The 17754-nt window shown below is 37.9% G+C and overlaps 2 protein-coding genes across 10 annotated transcripts; one reads left to right on the plus strand and one right to left on the minus strand.

The window, feature by feature from the left end:
• Positions 1 to 1431: 1431 nt before the first annotated feature.
• LOC134755763 (glutaminase liver isoform, mitochondrial) lies at positions 1432 to 14491 on the plus strand. Of its 9 annotated transcripts, none has more exons than XM_063692343.1 (10): positions 1432 to 1673; positions 4201 to 4253; positions 5152 to 5187; positions 10787 to 10883; positions 11012 to 11372; positions 11687 to 11839; positions 11949 to 12229; positions 12348 to 12656; positions 12741 to 12895; positions 13709 to 14488. In XM_063692343.1, exons 1-10 carry the CDS (start codon positions 1515 to 1517, stop codon positions 14061 to 14063), a joined length of 1959 nt encoding a protein of 652 aa, XP_063548413.1. In that variant the 5' UTR covers positions 1432 to 1514; the 3' UTR covers positions 14064 to 14488. The 9 variants fall into 9 exon arrangements, with proteins under 9 accessions (XP_063548413.1, XP_063548412.1, XP_063548416.1 ...); XM_063692342.1 differs by having other exon boundaries at positions 5146 to 5187; positions 13709 to 14487; XM_063692349.1 differs by lacking the exon at positions 1432 to 1673 and adding an exon at positions 3598 to 3937 and having other exon boundaries at positions 13709 to 14491.
• Positions 14492 to 16192: 1701 nt separating this feature from the next.
• On the minus strand, positions 16193 to 17433 carry LOC134755798 (small ribosomal subunit protein bS1m). Its single transcript, XM_063692404.1, has 2 exons — positions 17105 to 17433; positions 16193 to 17014 (listed from the first exon to the last, which is right to left on the minus strand). The coding sequence occupies exons 1-2, from the start codon at positions 17345 to 17347 to the stop codon at positions 16727 to 16729; spliced, it is 531 nt and encodes a 176-aa protein (XP_063548474.1). The 5' UTR covers positions 17348 to 17433; the 3' UTR covers positions 16193 to 16726.
• Between the last annotated feature and the right edge of the window lie 321 nt (positions 17434 to 17754).

Here is a 17754-nt window from a genome sequence, read left to right on the forward strand (position 1 = left end):
ACTTATACGCCGAGTCGCCAAAACGTCGGTGGTAAAAACAAATGTCGCTCGAGGAAAGTTGGAGGTTTTGAAAATTGGTGCGCGTGCGAGAATACGGACGATTAAATCGCGAAGCGTTGAATTGCGGAGATGAATACGTGTTTCGGCGGTACTGTTTCTGTTGAATCTTGATCTCGGCTACTTCACGAACGAGATAGTCCAGCTTGTCTTCTAGCGTTTTCTGCGGCGGAGGAGCATCGCTGGTAGACGTAGAAGTAGACAGCTGTGACGAAATTGCTGATATTTCTTTACGTGTTTGTTCTAAAATTTTGTCTGCCATCAGTGCTATGTCGTTTAAATTTATATCTTTCATAATAGTATCGCTCGAGGCGACGATGGATCGAACGGACAGAGGCAGATGATTGGACCACAGGATACGGAGAGCTGTTTCGGAGATGTTACTACCGGCGAGTGTTTTCATCCGACGCAGTAACTGGGATGGCTTTAAATCACCGAGCTCCATTTCGGATAAAAGACGTTGCAGACTACGTTCTTTCGACTCCTCGTAGACGGTAATCAATCGGGTTTTCAAAGTTTCGTACTTTTTAGTTTCAGGTGGTTTTAGTAAAATATCGCTTACTTCGTCCAAATCCTGACGTTCTAGTTTTGCTATTGCGAGTTCGTACATTGCCTGGTCGCCTTTTTTGAGGGGGGCTATGATTGATTCAAATTGCACGAACCAAAGTCTTATTTGGTCGCGCCATATTGGTGGAATACGAATGTTGGTCGCGATACCTGAGAGCTCTAAAATCGGGTTCGAAACTGCAGGTTCGAACTTATCGGTCGTTTCGCTTTCATTAGTCATGTTTTTAGAAGGCTGGGTGCTGCTCTGAATGCGGGGTCACCACTTTAGGGCCCGTAAATAAAATATGAAAATTCGTTGATATTCAGTTTTATTATTCTCAGACAAGATTGACAAGGCGCGCAGACTTTTTTTAAAACCGCGCAGACAATCCTGCGCGGAGATGTGCGCAGCAGCTACAAATGTATCTGTCAGCTGGCAGATCATATCCGTAACCGTTTGATAACAAGAAATTATTTTATGAATAGATCTCTTGTTCCACAACACTGGTAAGTTAAAACTTCAAAAGCGTGCTACGAGATGCTACGCCCCGTATAGCCTGTTTGGCTTTCCCACCGTGTAACGAAAAGCGTTCGTAGAGGCATGAAGCAGCCATTGAAGAACTAGAGAAGCCATCTCGATGCAAATCCTTCCTGTGACTGGACTGACGGGCTGATCAGGATCACAGCTGCAACGGAGAATCTGTCTTGTTTGCCCTGCAGTGGCATTTTATACGAAGGGAATGATGACATTGATGACAAAGTGAAGCAAACATTTTGAATGAGATTTTTCTATGATACCGCTGTCGTATCGCAACCCGTCACGGCCGTGGAACTAAATATAATGCGGTTCCCAGCCAGTGGCACTACTCCCGGTAGTACGAGTATTTATATACGAAAAGCAAGAGAGAATTATGTCTCAGTTTCGCGAGTGTGTCGTGCGAATACGCGGTTGGCGTCGGTTGCCTCGGGAGCTCGCCCCCGTCCATCATCGGACTGTTCATATTGTTATGCGGACTTTCTCCGGCGGTGGTTACGACGATTTCGTTATGGATTATGGCAATGATTTTGAGGTGATTATTCTGTTTCACTATGCTTTCCGCACACTTACCACTTCGATAACGCTATAATAGCTCGTATAATAACTAATAATAATAGATAATATTAATGCATCTGTAAATCCGTAGAAGCTCCCAAACCCAAATGGAAGTACCAATTTATCTTAATCGCGGATATTTGGAATAATTTACCATGTTTGTCACAGTTAACTACTACAAGGAAGGGTAGTAGAGAGGATGGCGATATTTATGTCAAAATCTTATTTTACTGATAACAATTTTTCCATTTTCAAAATTTACCGCTTTATTTTTTCCCAATAGCTTCCTTTCCCCAAAGCATTTCTAACCATTCGTACATTATGTTTATTTTTCAATCGCTTATTTTCCTGATAGGTTTTCTAATCATTCGCATAATTCGGATTTCTTTTTTTAATGTATTGTAAATCAATATCGTACAACAAAATATGTCGGTTCTGGCGCTCGCTCGGCTTTGCGCACTGTTTTTGGTCGCAATTCACCTAACACACTCCCCCTCGCTTCGCTCGTCGTCGCACCTATTAATCTAGACACTCAAATGTCAACTGTCAAATGACACTCTTCCGGTCTTCCGTGATTGTAACCAAATGAAATATAGTGGAAATTATACGAATGGGTAGAAATCCTGTCAGGAAAACAAACTACTTATTGAAAAATAAATATTCCTAATAGGAAAATATGGGAATATAGTAGACCCACCCGCAGTAGTGTAATATGTAGTTGCATGACGTAGAAATATCATATCTGATATAATATGCCAAAATCCCCAGCTATTAGTCTGCCTGTCAAGACTGTCGTCTGTGTTTTGCGTCTATTAGTGTTTACATACCTACACGACAGCAGCAGTTTCCAAAGTAAATAAGAAGCCGTCACTTTTTACATACACTTTTTGTCTGTATTTACGTGTTTTACTTGCATAAGTTTTTCCGTAGGTACCTACCTACATAAAATCATTATTATAAAAAAAAAATGTGTATATATTTAGTTGATTTTCATTATCACCCTTATCATGAATTGCCTTAAGTTCAAGTATATTCTTGACGTAAATTATAAAGTAACATGGTCGTCATGGTCTTGCTTGCTACTACATTAAAAATAGAAAAAGAAAGAAGCAGATAGTCTGTGCGGAAAGAGAAGAGTCGGCGTAGAATGTATTGATTCCCTTACATTCCACGACTCTTCTCTTTCTGCACACACTCTACATGTGGCAAAATGGTAAAGGCTGGCGTCCACTAGACTTGCCGAGGCGAATCGAATCGAATCGCAATAATTCGCCTTCTATACATTTACATACTATGAATGGTAAATTCGATTCGACGCGCCGCGGCTCTTCATCAATAGACGCAGTTTCATAGTAAATATATAGAAGGCGAATTATTGCGATTTGCCTCGGCGAGCCTAGTGGACGCCAGTCTTAAAAATCACCGCTTACAATAGAATTCTAGGGTTTTATAGAGGTGATATATATCATCATCATCATCCATCATTTTTGAGGTTGGGTGTATGTATAGTAGATACACAAATGTACCTATTTATCTACCTTTAAAACCAGATTTTAAAAGTCAACGAATATTCGAGTTTTTATGAAGAAGACGTAGGTAAATCATTCGTAGGAAGGTCATTCGGACATAATCAGAAACTTTTATTTACTTAATACCTATATAGTTAATTACATACCTACACTACACCAATTCCGGTATCTACAAATACCTATTTTATTTACGGGGTTTGGTTGAGTTGAAATCTAGTATGGTCATAAGAAAAATCTTAAAGAAACAAATTAACTACAACTGATTTTAGTTTTTTCCGGGCTAAGTACTAAAATATTCCAAATCTAAACGTTTATAAGTAGGTAAAAGCGGAGGTACTTATGTTAAGATTCGTAATAATCATGACAAATCAAGAAACGAGTTACGTTACGTCTCATTCAGTTCTGTATTATAAATCTGAAGATAACGTAGTGATAATGAACGTGACACGCAGGTAATACCTAGGACACGTCACAGGTAAACAAGACCTGAAAGCGAGACGAGAACCCGGCTTTTTCCTCCGTCAGTTGGCGCTTGCGCGTTAGAGCGTCGCAGTACGGCGCCAGTGCGAACACTTATAGACTGGTTGGTGAATTAAGGCTGTCCTGTCTTTCCCCGTTCACCACCATGAGCAGCCGCCCGTTCCGCCGGCTCGCGGCCGCGGTCAGGCCTCTCCTCCAGCGCTCTTGTGGATGCTACCGGGAATACAGTCAAGTAATACCCGTCTACATTATAGACAGACCCGCTGTGAGTGTCCCCTTTGCTTTAAATCGCTTCTGTACCGTATCACTGTGACATTGACACCTTGTGTTAAATACGCCGCTTTGTAGGTCACTGGGATTCATCAGTCATAAGAATCGCAAAACTTTCGATACCATGGTGATCTGGATAATTCTTATGACGATTATAATATGACTCCAGCCCTAATCTTTTGTTTTGTAGCATTTTGGTTTTAAAGCACATCTAAATTGTTGCAGAAATGGCGAAACTCTGCACCCAATTTTTATGCGGCTCAATCTATAGATATGAGGTAAGTTTCAGTTTGTTTTAAGCAAGTAGTTGCGAAGTTCACGGTCTAACAATAAAATTATAGTTAGTAGAACAGTAATGAGTTCTCGTTCAGCGGTGCAGCTGCATTAGGTATTGTAAATAAGCAAAGCTTCGCACTCCACAAATTACGTACATCTCCAGCGACAGTTATTGGGAATAAATTGTTTGTAATGACCCACATCAACTCCTATTGATCTGTATTGAACTGGCCGGCGCGGCGCCACGAGAGCTTCAATTCACCCCTGACATTTTGTACCAATTACTCGCACAGTATAGGTATGGTTACGTAAATAAAAAATAACCTGGAAGTTTCGTAAATCTAATAATAGTTCAATACTAGCCGCAATTTACCTAAATAAAAATAGTTTTGACTAAAACTAGGTACTTAATGAAGAATACAAAAAAAGTGTGTGCGTTTAATCTTTACACGCGATTGAAGTAAAACTTCTATGACGTTTATCGCTATGTTGGCATTGGCACTTTGACGTGTGTCCTATTGTGCGTGTGTCACTACTGAGCGTTACTTCCGTCAGAAAAAAACCTAAGTTACCCACCCTCTAGTTGTGCCTAAAGAAGTTTTACTTCAAAAAATATTACAAGACACTGTTATCAATAACCATGATTGATCTCTTGTGGTTTTCGTCTACCTACTTATTTTAATTTTTATATTTCTTGATGATAATCCCGAATTTAATTAGTTTCATATTTTTAACAAAGATTATTGATGACGATGTTTCTCGATATCATCAACTATTGTCTAGGAAAGTAAGTCTCAGATTTCAGTGACTATGTACCAATTAATGTCGTAAGTGTGTCTGTATACCTACTAACAATTTACTCAAGGTGTTGTTGTTGTATTGTTTTCATGCAAGGAGCAGACAGTATTCGTTCGTGCATAACCTCGATTCCTCGTCGTGAGTACAAACCCGGCATCCTGATAATTTGATTTTGCTTGCTTGTGTAGGCTGGTTGGTTTTAACGATTAAATAGTTTTTATGTATTTGTTTTATGTCATCTTAGCATCACATAATTTACAACTGCCCAGTGTGCAAACCATCTTCAGCACTTAGATTCAATAGACTGCGCTATTTAAAAATACTCAAGAGGTTTTCAAGCCATTTACCTACTAAAATAAATTTTAATTATAAAGTCATCTGCAAATGAAAGGCACTGAGCGATCGGTTGTCAGGCAACAGTATAAGTAGTCTAACTACCCTCAGTTGGGATAAGGACAAGTGCCACTGTACGGTATGATTAAGAGAAACAGTTATTATACCTTATATACCTATAGTATATTTAGAGCTAATCTCAGGTGAACTTTTCTGCTTAGGCTGATGGAGTAAAGAAAATTCGTTCAATGTGTACCTAGTTAACTACATCTGTCTAAATGATGTTTTGATATGTATCTGTGTTTTTGACGTGATAACGTCTTATAAATCGATGAACACCGGTAGCATGCACGAAAAAGTGTTGCGTTGTGGACCGATCTCCATGGTAACGTTACGTATACTTCAAAATAATGATAATTAAGTGCTAATACTGATAATAATTCAATTTAATTCATAAATAAAAGTATGCAATTTTTTATCAATGTTTTCTTATGACGTTATCACGCAAAATTATCGTCCGTAAACCGACTTTACAACCATTTTTTTTCAACTATTATTATTATAGTTTTTTTTATGTAATTCGACATTAAGAGACCTTATATACATCTCTAAGTAATTGTAATACGTTAGTTTGAATTGGTAGTTGCACTTAGTTGTACTTACTTATATTGTAATTGTTGATGTTTTTTTTCCGTTATCATCATTATTTCACGCAGACGAAGTCGAAATATCGAGCCTATATAGTATAATATACTAACTAGGGTGACAACTTTGTATGAAGAAAAATAATAAAGTAGAATAAATTTTGATCTCCACAAGGCTCTCTTTATTTTATTATGAAAAAGTAATGTAAACTCATTTACTAATGAAATAAAACTATGTAAACGGATTATATCGCGTATATATTGAATTCCCTGTCACCCGTTGACCACGAACGCTGAAAAGAGTGTAAAGGGTTCGAAACGTCGGGATGTATACGCGATATATACGCGATATAATCCGTTTTCATAGTTTTATTTCATGAGTGACTATCGCGGTAATCGAAAACAATATCATTTACTCATGATTTAGTGGTCGCTATGATTTTGTGAAGCACCCCAACCCGGCTTGTCACCGTGGGCGAAGACGACTATTACCCTCCATCCAACAAAAAATCAACAAAAATTAATTCTAAACACCAAAAGAACACCATCAACACTAACCGCATCAAATCACAAGAGAAAACAATATCAAAAAAGGATAACTATCTTAAAGTGTGCACTTATAATGTAAGGTCATTATCAACAAAACAAAGAATGTTAGACCTAAACCAAGCATTAGAAAAAATCAAATGGGACATCATAGGACTCGCAGAAACGAGAAAACTGGGATGTGCTATTGAAGAACATACAGAATATATACTGTGCTATAAGGGTGAAACTAAGGGCCTCTATGGAGTGGGTTTCATCATTCAAAAATCATTAAAGAACAATATTTTAAGCTTTAAGGGAATATCAGAAAGAGTCGCATTACTACGAATGAAATTTGAAGATGGACCCCTCTCAATAATACAAGTTTACTCCCCTACTGAGAGCTCAAGTGAAGAAGACATCACAAAATTTTACAAGGACTTATCGGAAGCACAAAGCTCAGCTGATAAAAACATAATAATCATCGGGGACTTCAATGCTAAAATTGGACATCCCAAACCAGAAGAAAACACCATAATGGGAAAACATGGATATGGGGAAAGAAATGCCAGGGGCGAACGCCTAATACAGTATGCATATGAGAACAACCTATCTATAATGAATACATACTTTAAAAAGAAAGCATCTCGAAGATGGACATGGGTCTCACCTGATAACAACACAAAAAACGAAATCGACTTTATTCTCAGCCCTAAACCAAATACTATAAAAAACATAGAGGTGTTGAACAATGTAAGCTTTCCCTCGGATCATAGACTAGTAAGATGTACTCTTAATACAGAAAAACCTAAAGTCAGTCGAAGAGTGTTTAATACAGTCCCCAACAAGCTGAAGAGTGTAATAGAACGAAGTAACTATATTAAAAATCTAGAAAAATATGTAACAACATCAGAAAATTCACTGATCGAGTCCGAAGATGTCCAATCCCTAAGTAATAAATTGGAAATAATAATAGCAAAAAGTCTACAATCTACTAAAAAACCAAGCACTACCCAACACAGAGTTCTTACCAATCAAACACTTAGTCTAATTTCTAGACGACATGAACTATTGACCATGAAGCCAAGAACCAGAGAAATTAAAGAAGAATTAAAGGTGATATTCAAACAAACAAATAAGGCAATCCGAAAAGACTATGATAGCCATAGACAATCAGTAATAGAAAGGAACATGTCAAAGTTCAGAAGCTCAAAGAGAGCTTTTAAAGAACTTGCTACTTGCAAAAATTGGATACAATCTTTGAATGATGAAAAGGGAGAAACTAGGGATAGAGATGATATAGTGAAACATGCCACAACTTTCTATGCTGGACTTTACAAAAAACCATTACAGGAGGAAGAAATTAACTATAACTGTAATAAAGAAAATACTTCAGAAACAATCCCAGAGCAAATAACTATAAATGAGATCCTAAAACATATAAAAAAATTAAAACCTGAGAAAAGCCCAGGAGCAGACAGCATCTCGAATGAAGCCCTAAAAATAGGTGCTCCAATTTTAATAACATATCTAGTAAAACTGTTCAACCTAGTTTTGAAAAACAAGGAAGTACCAAACCAGTGGTGTGAATCCAACATAACACTACTCTACAAGAAAGGGAACCCGCTTGACATCAGCAACTACAGACCTATAAGCCTACTATCAACAATATATAAACTCTTCTCATCAATAATTCTGAGTAGAATAGCTCCAAACATCGACAGAAATCAACCGGTTGAACAGGCAGGATTCAGATCACACTATTCTACAACCGACCACATCCACACCATGGAACAGGTTATTGAAAAATATAAAGAATTTAATAGGCCACTATATATAGCTTTTGTGGACTACTCGAAAGCTTTCGATAGTATAACACAGTCATCTATATTGCTTGCCCTAAAAAACAATAATATCAACAACACATATATAGACATAATAAAGAATATTTATTCAAAAAGCACAAGCAGAGTTAAACTAGAAAGGCAAGGCGAACCATTCACAATTGGGAGAGGAGTGAGACAAGGCGACCCACTCTCTCCAAAACTATTTATAGCGGTTCTGGAGGATATTTTCAAGAAAATGGACTGGAATCGAAAAGGAATATGGATATCAAACAAAAAACTAACGCATTTAAGATTTGCTGATGACATAGCCATCTTTAGTGAATCAGCAAAAGACATGGAAAAAATGCTACAAGAACTGGACTTTGAAAGCAAAAAAATCGGCCTGCACATGAATGCATCTAAAACTAAAATCATGTCAAACTACAACAAGAAGACTATCAAAATAGAGGAAAAACCCATAGATTATGTGGAAGACTATGTATATCTGGGAAAATTAGTATCTTTCGCAACAACCAGTAATGAAAATGAAATTGATAGAAGAATAAACACAACCTGGAAGAAATACTGGGCACAAAAAGAAATTCTCAAAGGCAATTACAATCTTAACATGACAAAGATCATAATGGACTCCTGCATTCTTCCTAGCTTGACATATGCATGCCAAACATGGGTTTACACGGAAAGAGCGAAGAACAAAATTCTATCTTGCCAGCATGCAATGGAAAGAAGTATTTTAAATTTAAGAAGAATACAAAAAACAAGAAATATAGACATCCGCAAGAGAACAAAGATAACAGATGCCCTGCAGTTTAGTCTGAAACAAAAGTGGAGGTGGGCAGGTCATGTAGCAAGATATCAGGATCAAAGGTGGACAAATCTTGTAACAAAATGGCCAGGCCCAGCTGGAAAGAGAAGAGCGGGAAGGCAAAGAAAAAGATGGGCAGATGACATTGTACAGGCTGCGGGAAAAAAATGGATGGATGTTGCCACCGACAAAGAGAGGTGGAGACAGATGGAGGAGGCTTATACCCTTGGGGACCACTAATGTGGGATAAAGCTAAATAATAATAATAATGATTTTGTGATTTGCAAAAATCTCATGCAAACAAAAAAAAAATTACTAACCGAAAAATAAAATTTTTGGCCAGCATATTTTTAACATGCTTATAAATAATAGATGTATGGCAGAATTATTATTATTTTATTACAAGGAGGTAAAACAGAAGCATATGAGTGAAGAACAATATAGACAGAATATACATAACTATTATAAAATTTATAAATTATGTTGTTTCCTTGAGCATATCTCACCGAGAACGTAAGTGTAATTGTTTAATAAGCCTTTAAATAACCTTCAAGTTATGTTTGATTGCTCTAAATTTTGGTGTGGATAATTTCTATGTATCTATTTAGGATAAAAAGGACCTAGTGGAAAAGGAGTATTCAAAACTTTTTAATTTTTTGGACCACCCATAATATACGCAAGTATATATATATACGCAAAATAATGTAGTTATGAAGACCTAAAGTTAATGTTCAGCCTGTCAACACCAGAAAATTAACTATGATAAGAATTCGTTTTAAGCTGAAATTTATTGATAATTCGATTTTAGACGTACAAAAAACCAGTAATGTGAATTCTTGTATATTTACATTTTTACTTATTCAGCTGTTTAATAAGTAGATTAGTAACCGTTTGTGCGTGTCTATTTTTAATATCTTTTTTGCGGGTTGGTGGTTAATTTAATAGCACATTTATAGTTTTATTTTTAGCATTTATTAAACATGAACATCTATTTCGTATTAAGTTTAAGAAACTTTACATACAATGCCACACAATATTGAAAAAGTAGAAGTCTGAATTTAAGTACAGAAATGGTGCAATATGGATATTAATAAATCTTGATCCTAAATGAGAATATTGCACTGAAACTACCTACATACATGGCATTAAAGATTGTTCATTTAAGTGTACCTAGGTATGCATGTGATTTTCAGCTAAATTTGTGTTTTTCCATATGTGTAAAGTAGGTAGTACTTATTTTTTATTTATTCTACGTCAAATGTGATAGATGTGGCGTCAAGAATAGGCAAACAACTAAAAATAAGGAGCTGGATCCTACGTGGCAGCCACACCTACCACTGACGTCAAACCTAAAACGAGCTCGCGCGTGATGGTCTGTTATCGAGCACTTTCAAATATACGACCGTGGTATTTGCCAAATTCATAAGTCCCCACATTAGAGCTGTTTTGGCAGATGTTGACGCCCACCGTCACTTCTTAAATTGTTGTTTGCACTATTAGTAGGTGTTGTTAGAAGTTGTTAAACACCTAAACTTTTTTGCTATCGCACGATTCATTTACATATTGCCATATTTGTTGTACAGGGTAGCAGAGGGATCACATAAAAACGCAGATGATGTCTTGTTTGATATGTTCAAGAATGAAGACACAGGTCTCCTTCCTGTTGGAAAGTTTTTGGCCGTGAGTATTTTTTCTTATTTCACTTTCTACTTATAATCTTCATCAATTGAAGCCATTTGAAGCTAAGCTTATAGTAGTGCTGACTTTACCTATGATAAATTGAATAAACTTACTTACCCTTCTTGCAGGCCTTGAGAACAACCGGTATTAGAAAGAATGATCCACGCGTTAAGGAAGTTATGCACAACTTGTACAAAGCCCATAAAGAATCAAACTACGAAGGAGGTTCTCCCGAAACCCTTAAACTAGATAGGAAAGCATTCAAAGAAGTTATAGCGCCAAATATCGTTCTCATAACGAGAGCATTTCGTAGCCAATTTGTAATTCCGGATTTCCAAGATTTTATCAAGGACATAGAAGAAATGTACTGGGCGGCTAAGAGTAATACAGATGGCAAAGTGGCTAGTTACATACCTCAGCTGGCTCGGGCGAGCACGGAGAATTGGGGAGTCAGCGTTTGCACTATTGACGGCCAAAGATTTTCTATAGGTAATTGTTTCCACCATTTGAAAGACATCTAAATGATTTTTGTCTATCGAAATTTCTCTTCATCTGACTTCCAATAAAGTGCTTTATTGGCCACACCAGACTGATTTTTTAAACTGACTTACTTACAAAGACATGCCTTCATATCATTATACTCTTCTTTTAAATAACATCACATTTAGCTCTAGATCAGATCTAATTAATTCAAGTTTATTGCCAAATATGTTTAATTCAGTAGGTACCTAATTATTGTCATTTGGCAAATCTTGTTTTCTCGGATTTGATGAAATGAAATAATGCTGTCTAATTTGATCTAGGTGACGTGGCGGTGCCATTCACGCTTCAATCGTGCAGCAAACCGCTCACATACGCCATGGCGCTCGAGACGCTGGGCCCCGACGTGGTACACAAGTACGTTGGCACGGAACCAAGCGGCCGCAACTTCAATGAGCTTGTCTTGGACTTCAACAGTGCGTACAACAATTTACACCTACGTTTATTTGCCGATCCAATCATATTAATATATAGATGAATAAACAAATCACGACACGACTATTTATTTATCTTGTTTGTTTACAGTGAAACCACATAACCCTATGATCAACGCTGGCGCAATATTAGTATGCTCTCTACTGAAGCAATTGGACAAACCCGAGATGACCCTCGCTGAGAAGTTCGATTATGTAATGTCGTTCTTCAGCAGGCTTTCGGGTAACGAGCCCTTAGGCTTTAACAACGCAGTATTTCTGTCGGAGCGCGAGGCCGCCGACCGCAACTATGCGCTCGGCTTCTATATGCGCGAGCACAAATGTTATCCGGAAAAAACAAATCTGCGCGAGTGCATGGACTTCTATTTTCAGGTCGGTATACTGGCACAACTATTGCCACATAACACTCAAATGCGCTTATCTTACATCCGCTACCTACACTCAAAATAACTTTCGGTAATTAGTCAAGTATTATGTACGGCTGTTTCAGTGCTGCTCTATGGAGGCCAACTGCGACATAATGTCCATTATGGCGGCGACATTAGCAAACGGTGGCATCTGCCCTATAACTGACGAGAAGGTCCTTCGGCCAGACTCCGTGCGCAACGTGCTGTCCCTCATGCACAGTTGTGGCATGTACGACTACTCGGGCCAGTTTGCTTTCAAAGTGGGCCTGCCGGCAAAGTCAGGAGTGTCAGGGGCTATGCTCATAGTTGTGCCTAATGTTATGGGAATCTGCACCTGGTCACCTCCACTTGACCCTCTGGGCAACAGTTGCAGAGGACTTCAGTTCTGTGACGTACGTCAGCACTTTTTCTTTTTCGATAATGAAGCATGCAAATTGCATTATAAATTATTTTCAATGTTTATTATTTTCTTTCAGCAATTGATAGAACGTTTCAACTTTCACAAGTACGACAACATCCGCTATGCAAGCCACAAAAAGGACCCGAGGCGCTACAAGTTTGAAACCACTGGTCTCAGCATTGTCAACCTTCTATTCTCATCTGCCAGCGGAGACCTAAGTGCACTGAGGAGGTAATACCTTAAAATAAAACCGATCCGAATTATTCTGTATTACTTAAGTAAAAATATCACATATACGTGCTACATTTCTTGTAACATTTACCGGTAGTTCATCCGAGGAGTCTGAGTGTGACCCATCTGAGTCGGCGGGATCTTCAACTTAACCTATTTAAAAACAAGTAATAATAATGCACGGCATCGTACTTGGTATATGTACACGAAAAGCTTAACCATTGGCCATTGGTCCTTATCATTGTTATTTAGATATTTCGCGAAAGTAATTGGCACATTTTTTTTCTTTGTTTTATAAATGCATTAGGTAGGTACCTACATTAAAAATCGAGAACGAACCCTTCGCATCTGACTATCATGCCACTCATATTAGATTGTCGTTGAACTATTTTAAAATTAAATGGCGTCCTACAGGACCGACAAAGATTTACCTATCATTTTGTACATCAAAATGGTCTAACCTGACATTAACCATTTGAAAGGACCGGAATCCTTTTGCTTTTAATCTTTTGGCCGTATCTATCACGTCTTCGTGATAGATACGGCGAAACTTATCAAGGAAAGTTTGAGAAAACGTCCATGCAGTTCATGTTGTAGAAAACGCTTTTGATTTTTCACCGCAAGAGTAGGACATTGAAGTAGAATTACCGCTTTGTGGCAGGAGTAGTAATGAAAAAGGCAAATTGATTTACAAAAATCATCCTTATAAAAAGTAGAAAATCATATAGGTACTTACTTCACAGCGCAAATTAAACTGCTTACGAATTTATTATTACCTGAGCATTACGTACAATAGTCCCTTTCTTTTGTTAGGCATCACCTCTCCGGTATGGACATGACGCTGTCCGACTACGACGGTCGCACGGCGCTCCATCTTGCCGCCGCGGAGGGCCACCTGGCTTGCGTAGATTTCCTATTGGCGCAATGCAACGTGAACCACGACCCTCGCGACCGCTGGGGCAGCCGCCCACTCAACGAGGCGGAGACCTTCGGCCACACCGCCGTCGTCCAGTACCTTAAAGAATGGGAGCGCGCGAACCCCAAGGGCAAGGAGACCCCGGGCGCCTCTGTCGCAGAGATCCTCGAAGCCCATCCAGATGCCAATGATGCCGTCAAAGACCCGAGCATTCAGGAGATCGTCTCCAGAAACGGCGATAAAGTACAGTAAAAGGATCTTAATATCTTATTGCGATTGCCGTCGATCTCACGAATATTATAGGCAAGGGATTATGTTAAGTATTTTAAAAATGTAATTATAAGTAGAAAATCGTTGTATGATGCAGTTGCGTAAATGCATTTTTATTTTGAAAGCTGCCTCGATTATATAGGGCAAAAAACTTTAGGATCAACAGATGCAAAATGTGTATATGAATATTTACAAAATTATACTGATATATATATTAAACATTCCATTTACCGTTGTAAAACTGTTTACATTTAAGAGGTACTCAGCCAGATTTGATATTTATTCGAAATTTACAGATTAAACTGTAGTATCTATACCATAAAATAAAATCCTATCTCAAATTAAGACAATAATTTAAAGTTATGAGCAATAGTTTAGAGCAATTAAATGTATGAAGTTTTTTTTATTGTTCTGTGTCATTTAATGTTGTCCAAATATGTAATGTCAATTAAATAAATTGTTGAGTTTAATAAATTAACAACTTTTTTTATTTTAAATATTGTACAGATCTTTCATTTAATGTTATTTATTTTGACATGTTTACTTTTTAGCAGCACAACAGGTGAAGGCTGTGTGAGGACTGTGAGGAGTGCTTGATAGTTATCTAGAAATGACAACAACACACAACATGGCAAAAATGTGAACATTCCTGAGCCCAATACTTCTTTACTTTTTGTTTTGATGTATATCAACTGTCAAATCTCTAATTAGCGATGTGCCTCTAGCTATCAGACACAGCCAAAATTATATGCCTAGCCGTCAATAATTACAAGAGTTTTCCATAGGATTTGAGACTCATGAGTAACATGATTATATCAGGGTACTTATCAAATTTGAATTATGCAATATACTATTAAAAATTACATTTATTGTACAAGTAAGAATTAGACTTATAATGACCGGGATATAGACCGTGATTACCTTTTGTATTATTTGTGAGCTCCCGATATTTCGACGCAGTTACATGCATCATGTTCACGGGTGACTGAAGATAGCGGGTGGGTGTCAAAGTTGTGTAGACAGCGCTCTGTCTACCCTCATTCTTGCGCGTCGGCTGCGTTCACTTTCAACGTTACCAACGGTCGCATTCACACTTGTTGGTCCGGTCGCGTTCACACTCGTTGGTCTGTCCAAACACACTACACTCACGGTGTCACTACGCGTGTTTGATTCGGATATCACTGGTTTTTTACACAAACAAATCACAGGATTCCACACATTTGACAGTTTAAACCCATCTTCACGATTAAAATTTTTGTATTTGTGAATTTCAACGGCTTCTCTTACCAATCTTGGTATATAGTGGCGTTCTGTCGAAATGACCTTGGGACTATGCAACTCGATCCAGTGATTTGTACCCGACTCAAGGAGATGCTGAGCAATAGCTGACTTGCGAACGTCATTGTTCTTGACCGCAGCAATGTGTTCTTTAATTCTGCAGGCAATAGTGCGTTTGGTCTGCCCAATGTACGAACTACCGCAGCTGCACTCAACTTTGTATACACCAGGTTTTTCCAGGGGAAAATTGTCTTTGGGCGACCGCAGAAATTGTGCAATTTTCCTGTGCGGAGTGAAGATAGTTTTTACAGAGTAGTTATTTAGTATTTTTGATATCTTGTCTGTCACACCCTTGACGTACGGCATAAACGAATTGAGAGATTGGTAAGAGAAGCCGTTGAAATTCACAAATACAAAAATTTTAATCGTGAAGATGGGTTTAAACTGTCAAATGTGTGGAATCCTGTGATTTGTTTGTGTAAAAAACCAGTGATATCCGAATCAAACACGCGTAGTGACACCGTGAGTGTAGTGTGTTTGGACAGACCAACGAGTGTGAACGCGACCGGACCAACAAGTGTGAATGCGACCGTTGGTAACGTTGAAAGTGAACGCAGCCGACGCGCAAGAATGAGGGTAGACAAAGCGCTGTCTACACAACTTTGACACCCACCCGCTATCTTCAGTCACCCGTGAACATGATGCATGTAACTGCGTCGAAATATCGGGAGCTCACAAATAATACAAAAGGTAATCACGGTCTATATCCCGGTCATTATAAGTCTAGTGAAACTAACCGTGAATCATTCAAAACTCCAAGTAAGAATTATCTACACTATATTTACAGAATAAGTAAACCACACAGACTTACAGCCAATAATAGAGCCCTGATAGATGTGTAATGTGTATACCAATTTTCGACATTAGTATGAGATTAATAAAAAATAAGTAATGAATTCAAAAAGTTTAACATACTTCTTAAAACAACCAACAATCTTTTTTAAACTCCTTAAACTGCTACAGCGTAAGAAATAAATACTACATTAATTTCTAATAAAATTAAATACATCAAAAAGTTTGGAAACAGATAATCTACTCAGCTAGGATCATTGCGCTAGGCTAGGTTCCGTCCATGCTCTAGTTTTTGTCCATTTGACAGATTAGCAAATAATATTTTTATGTAGATATATATATTGTTTAGACATTAAGGATTGCAATAAGTCCAAATTTGTGCAGCAATGAAGGCTTATATTCAAATTTCGTCAAGTGAACGAAACTAACGCACTGACCCTATATCAAAAATACACATTAGTTCTTGGTTATGCTTAGGCTTAGGTACAGGCTTAGGCCTGTGATGATTACTTACCTTACTGCTGTTTCTCAGTTACTGCAGCTTGTAAAGGCGTAGAAACTAAACCTAGCAGCTTGCAGTCAGCTTCCAGCAGTGTGAGGTCTGTGCTTGATCCAAGGAAACGAGATGATAGCTCCAAGTCCTTTATCTGAATCCTTACTCTCGCTCCCCGGACGTATTCGTCACCTCTATTCGTAGGGCGGGTACACACACAGTGGAATTTCCAACCGAAGTCAATGTATAAATCATCTTCCACAACATGAAATATTTTGCCTATGACCACTTTGCCAGAGGAATCTCCTAACTGAAACAAAATTAATCAAATTTTTTTTTAACTGTTAACACGAAATAACAGTAGCTTAATTTTAAGGTTTCAAATGAATTCATAACTTACATCCATAAACTTAGAATTTCGTAGCAGAGATGGAAATGAGTGGTTGACTGCAGGTTCCTGTGTATCTAGGATTTGAGACTGTTTTTCAAACGCCTTAGCAAAACCACTTTTTTCTGGAATATCAGGTAGTTTGTCCTGATTTTGATCATTTTTTGAGTCGATAGTACTAAAAAATAATCTGGAGCGTCGGGTCAATAAGTTTATATGTTTCCAATTTCTTGATAATCTGGCCAAACCAAACATTTCTGTAGCGGCAGATGTAGCACGTATTCAACTTATCAGTATTATTATTATTCAAGCAAATAAAAAAAACCCATAAAATACTTAAATGCAATTATAACCTCAAATTCAGAGTGTTGAGTAACACTGACAGTGACAGAACTGACACTAATTATTTTTAAATTATCTGGATGGAAGCATGTTTTGCCTGATCTGAGTAATAATGGCTCTTACACACGCAGCATTTAACCCGGGCTTGCTGCTGCACTTGCTATCTATCTATGGTTTACGGTTTACGGTGGGCAACTAATAAACTCGACCAATAACTTTGTTGCATGGCGTATGTGGGCGTATGTTCTGTCCCTCACGGGCGCACGCGTATAGCACATCTGTACTCATGGGCCCAGGACTGTCTCATTTCAAACATAGAC

The sequence above is a fragment of the Cydia strobilella genome, chromosome 3 (genome assembly GCF_947568885.1).
Source record: "Cydia strobilella chromosome 3, ilCydStro3.1, whole genome shotgun sequence".
Classification (NCBI taxonomy): domain Eukaryota; kingdom Metazoa; phylum Arthropoda; class Insecta; order Lepidoptera; family Tortricidae; genus Cydia; species Cydia strobilella.

What these genes read in the sequence shown, in the direction of transcription:
- LOC134755763 (XM_063692342.1), top strand. Translation starts at nt 1,515, where the DNA reads ATGTCTCAGTTTCGCGAGTGTGTCGTGCGAATACGCGGTTGGCGTCGG. An exon ending in GCTTGTCTTGGACTTCAACA is followed by an intron (nt 11,840 to 11,948) that starts GTGCGTACAACA and finishes GTTTGTTTACAG; the next exon opens with TGAAACCACATAACCCTATG. An exon ending in GCATGGACTTCTATTTTCAG is followed by an intron (nt 12,230 to 12,347) that starts GTCGGTATACTG and finishes CGGCTGTTTCAG; the next exon opens with TGCTGCTCTATGGAGGCCAA.
- LOC134755798 (XM_063692404.1), bottom strand. Translation starts at nt 17,347, where the DNA reads ATGTTTGGTTTGGCCAGATTATCAAGAAATTGGAAACATATAAACTTA. An exon ending in GAAATTCTAAGTTTATGGAT is followed by an intron (nt 17,015 to 17,104) that starts GTAAGTTATGAA and finishes ATTTTGTTTCAG; the next exon opens with TTAGGAGATTCCTCTGGCAA.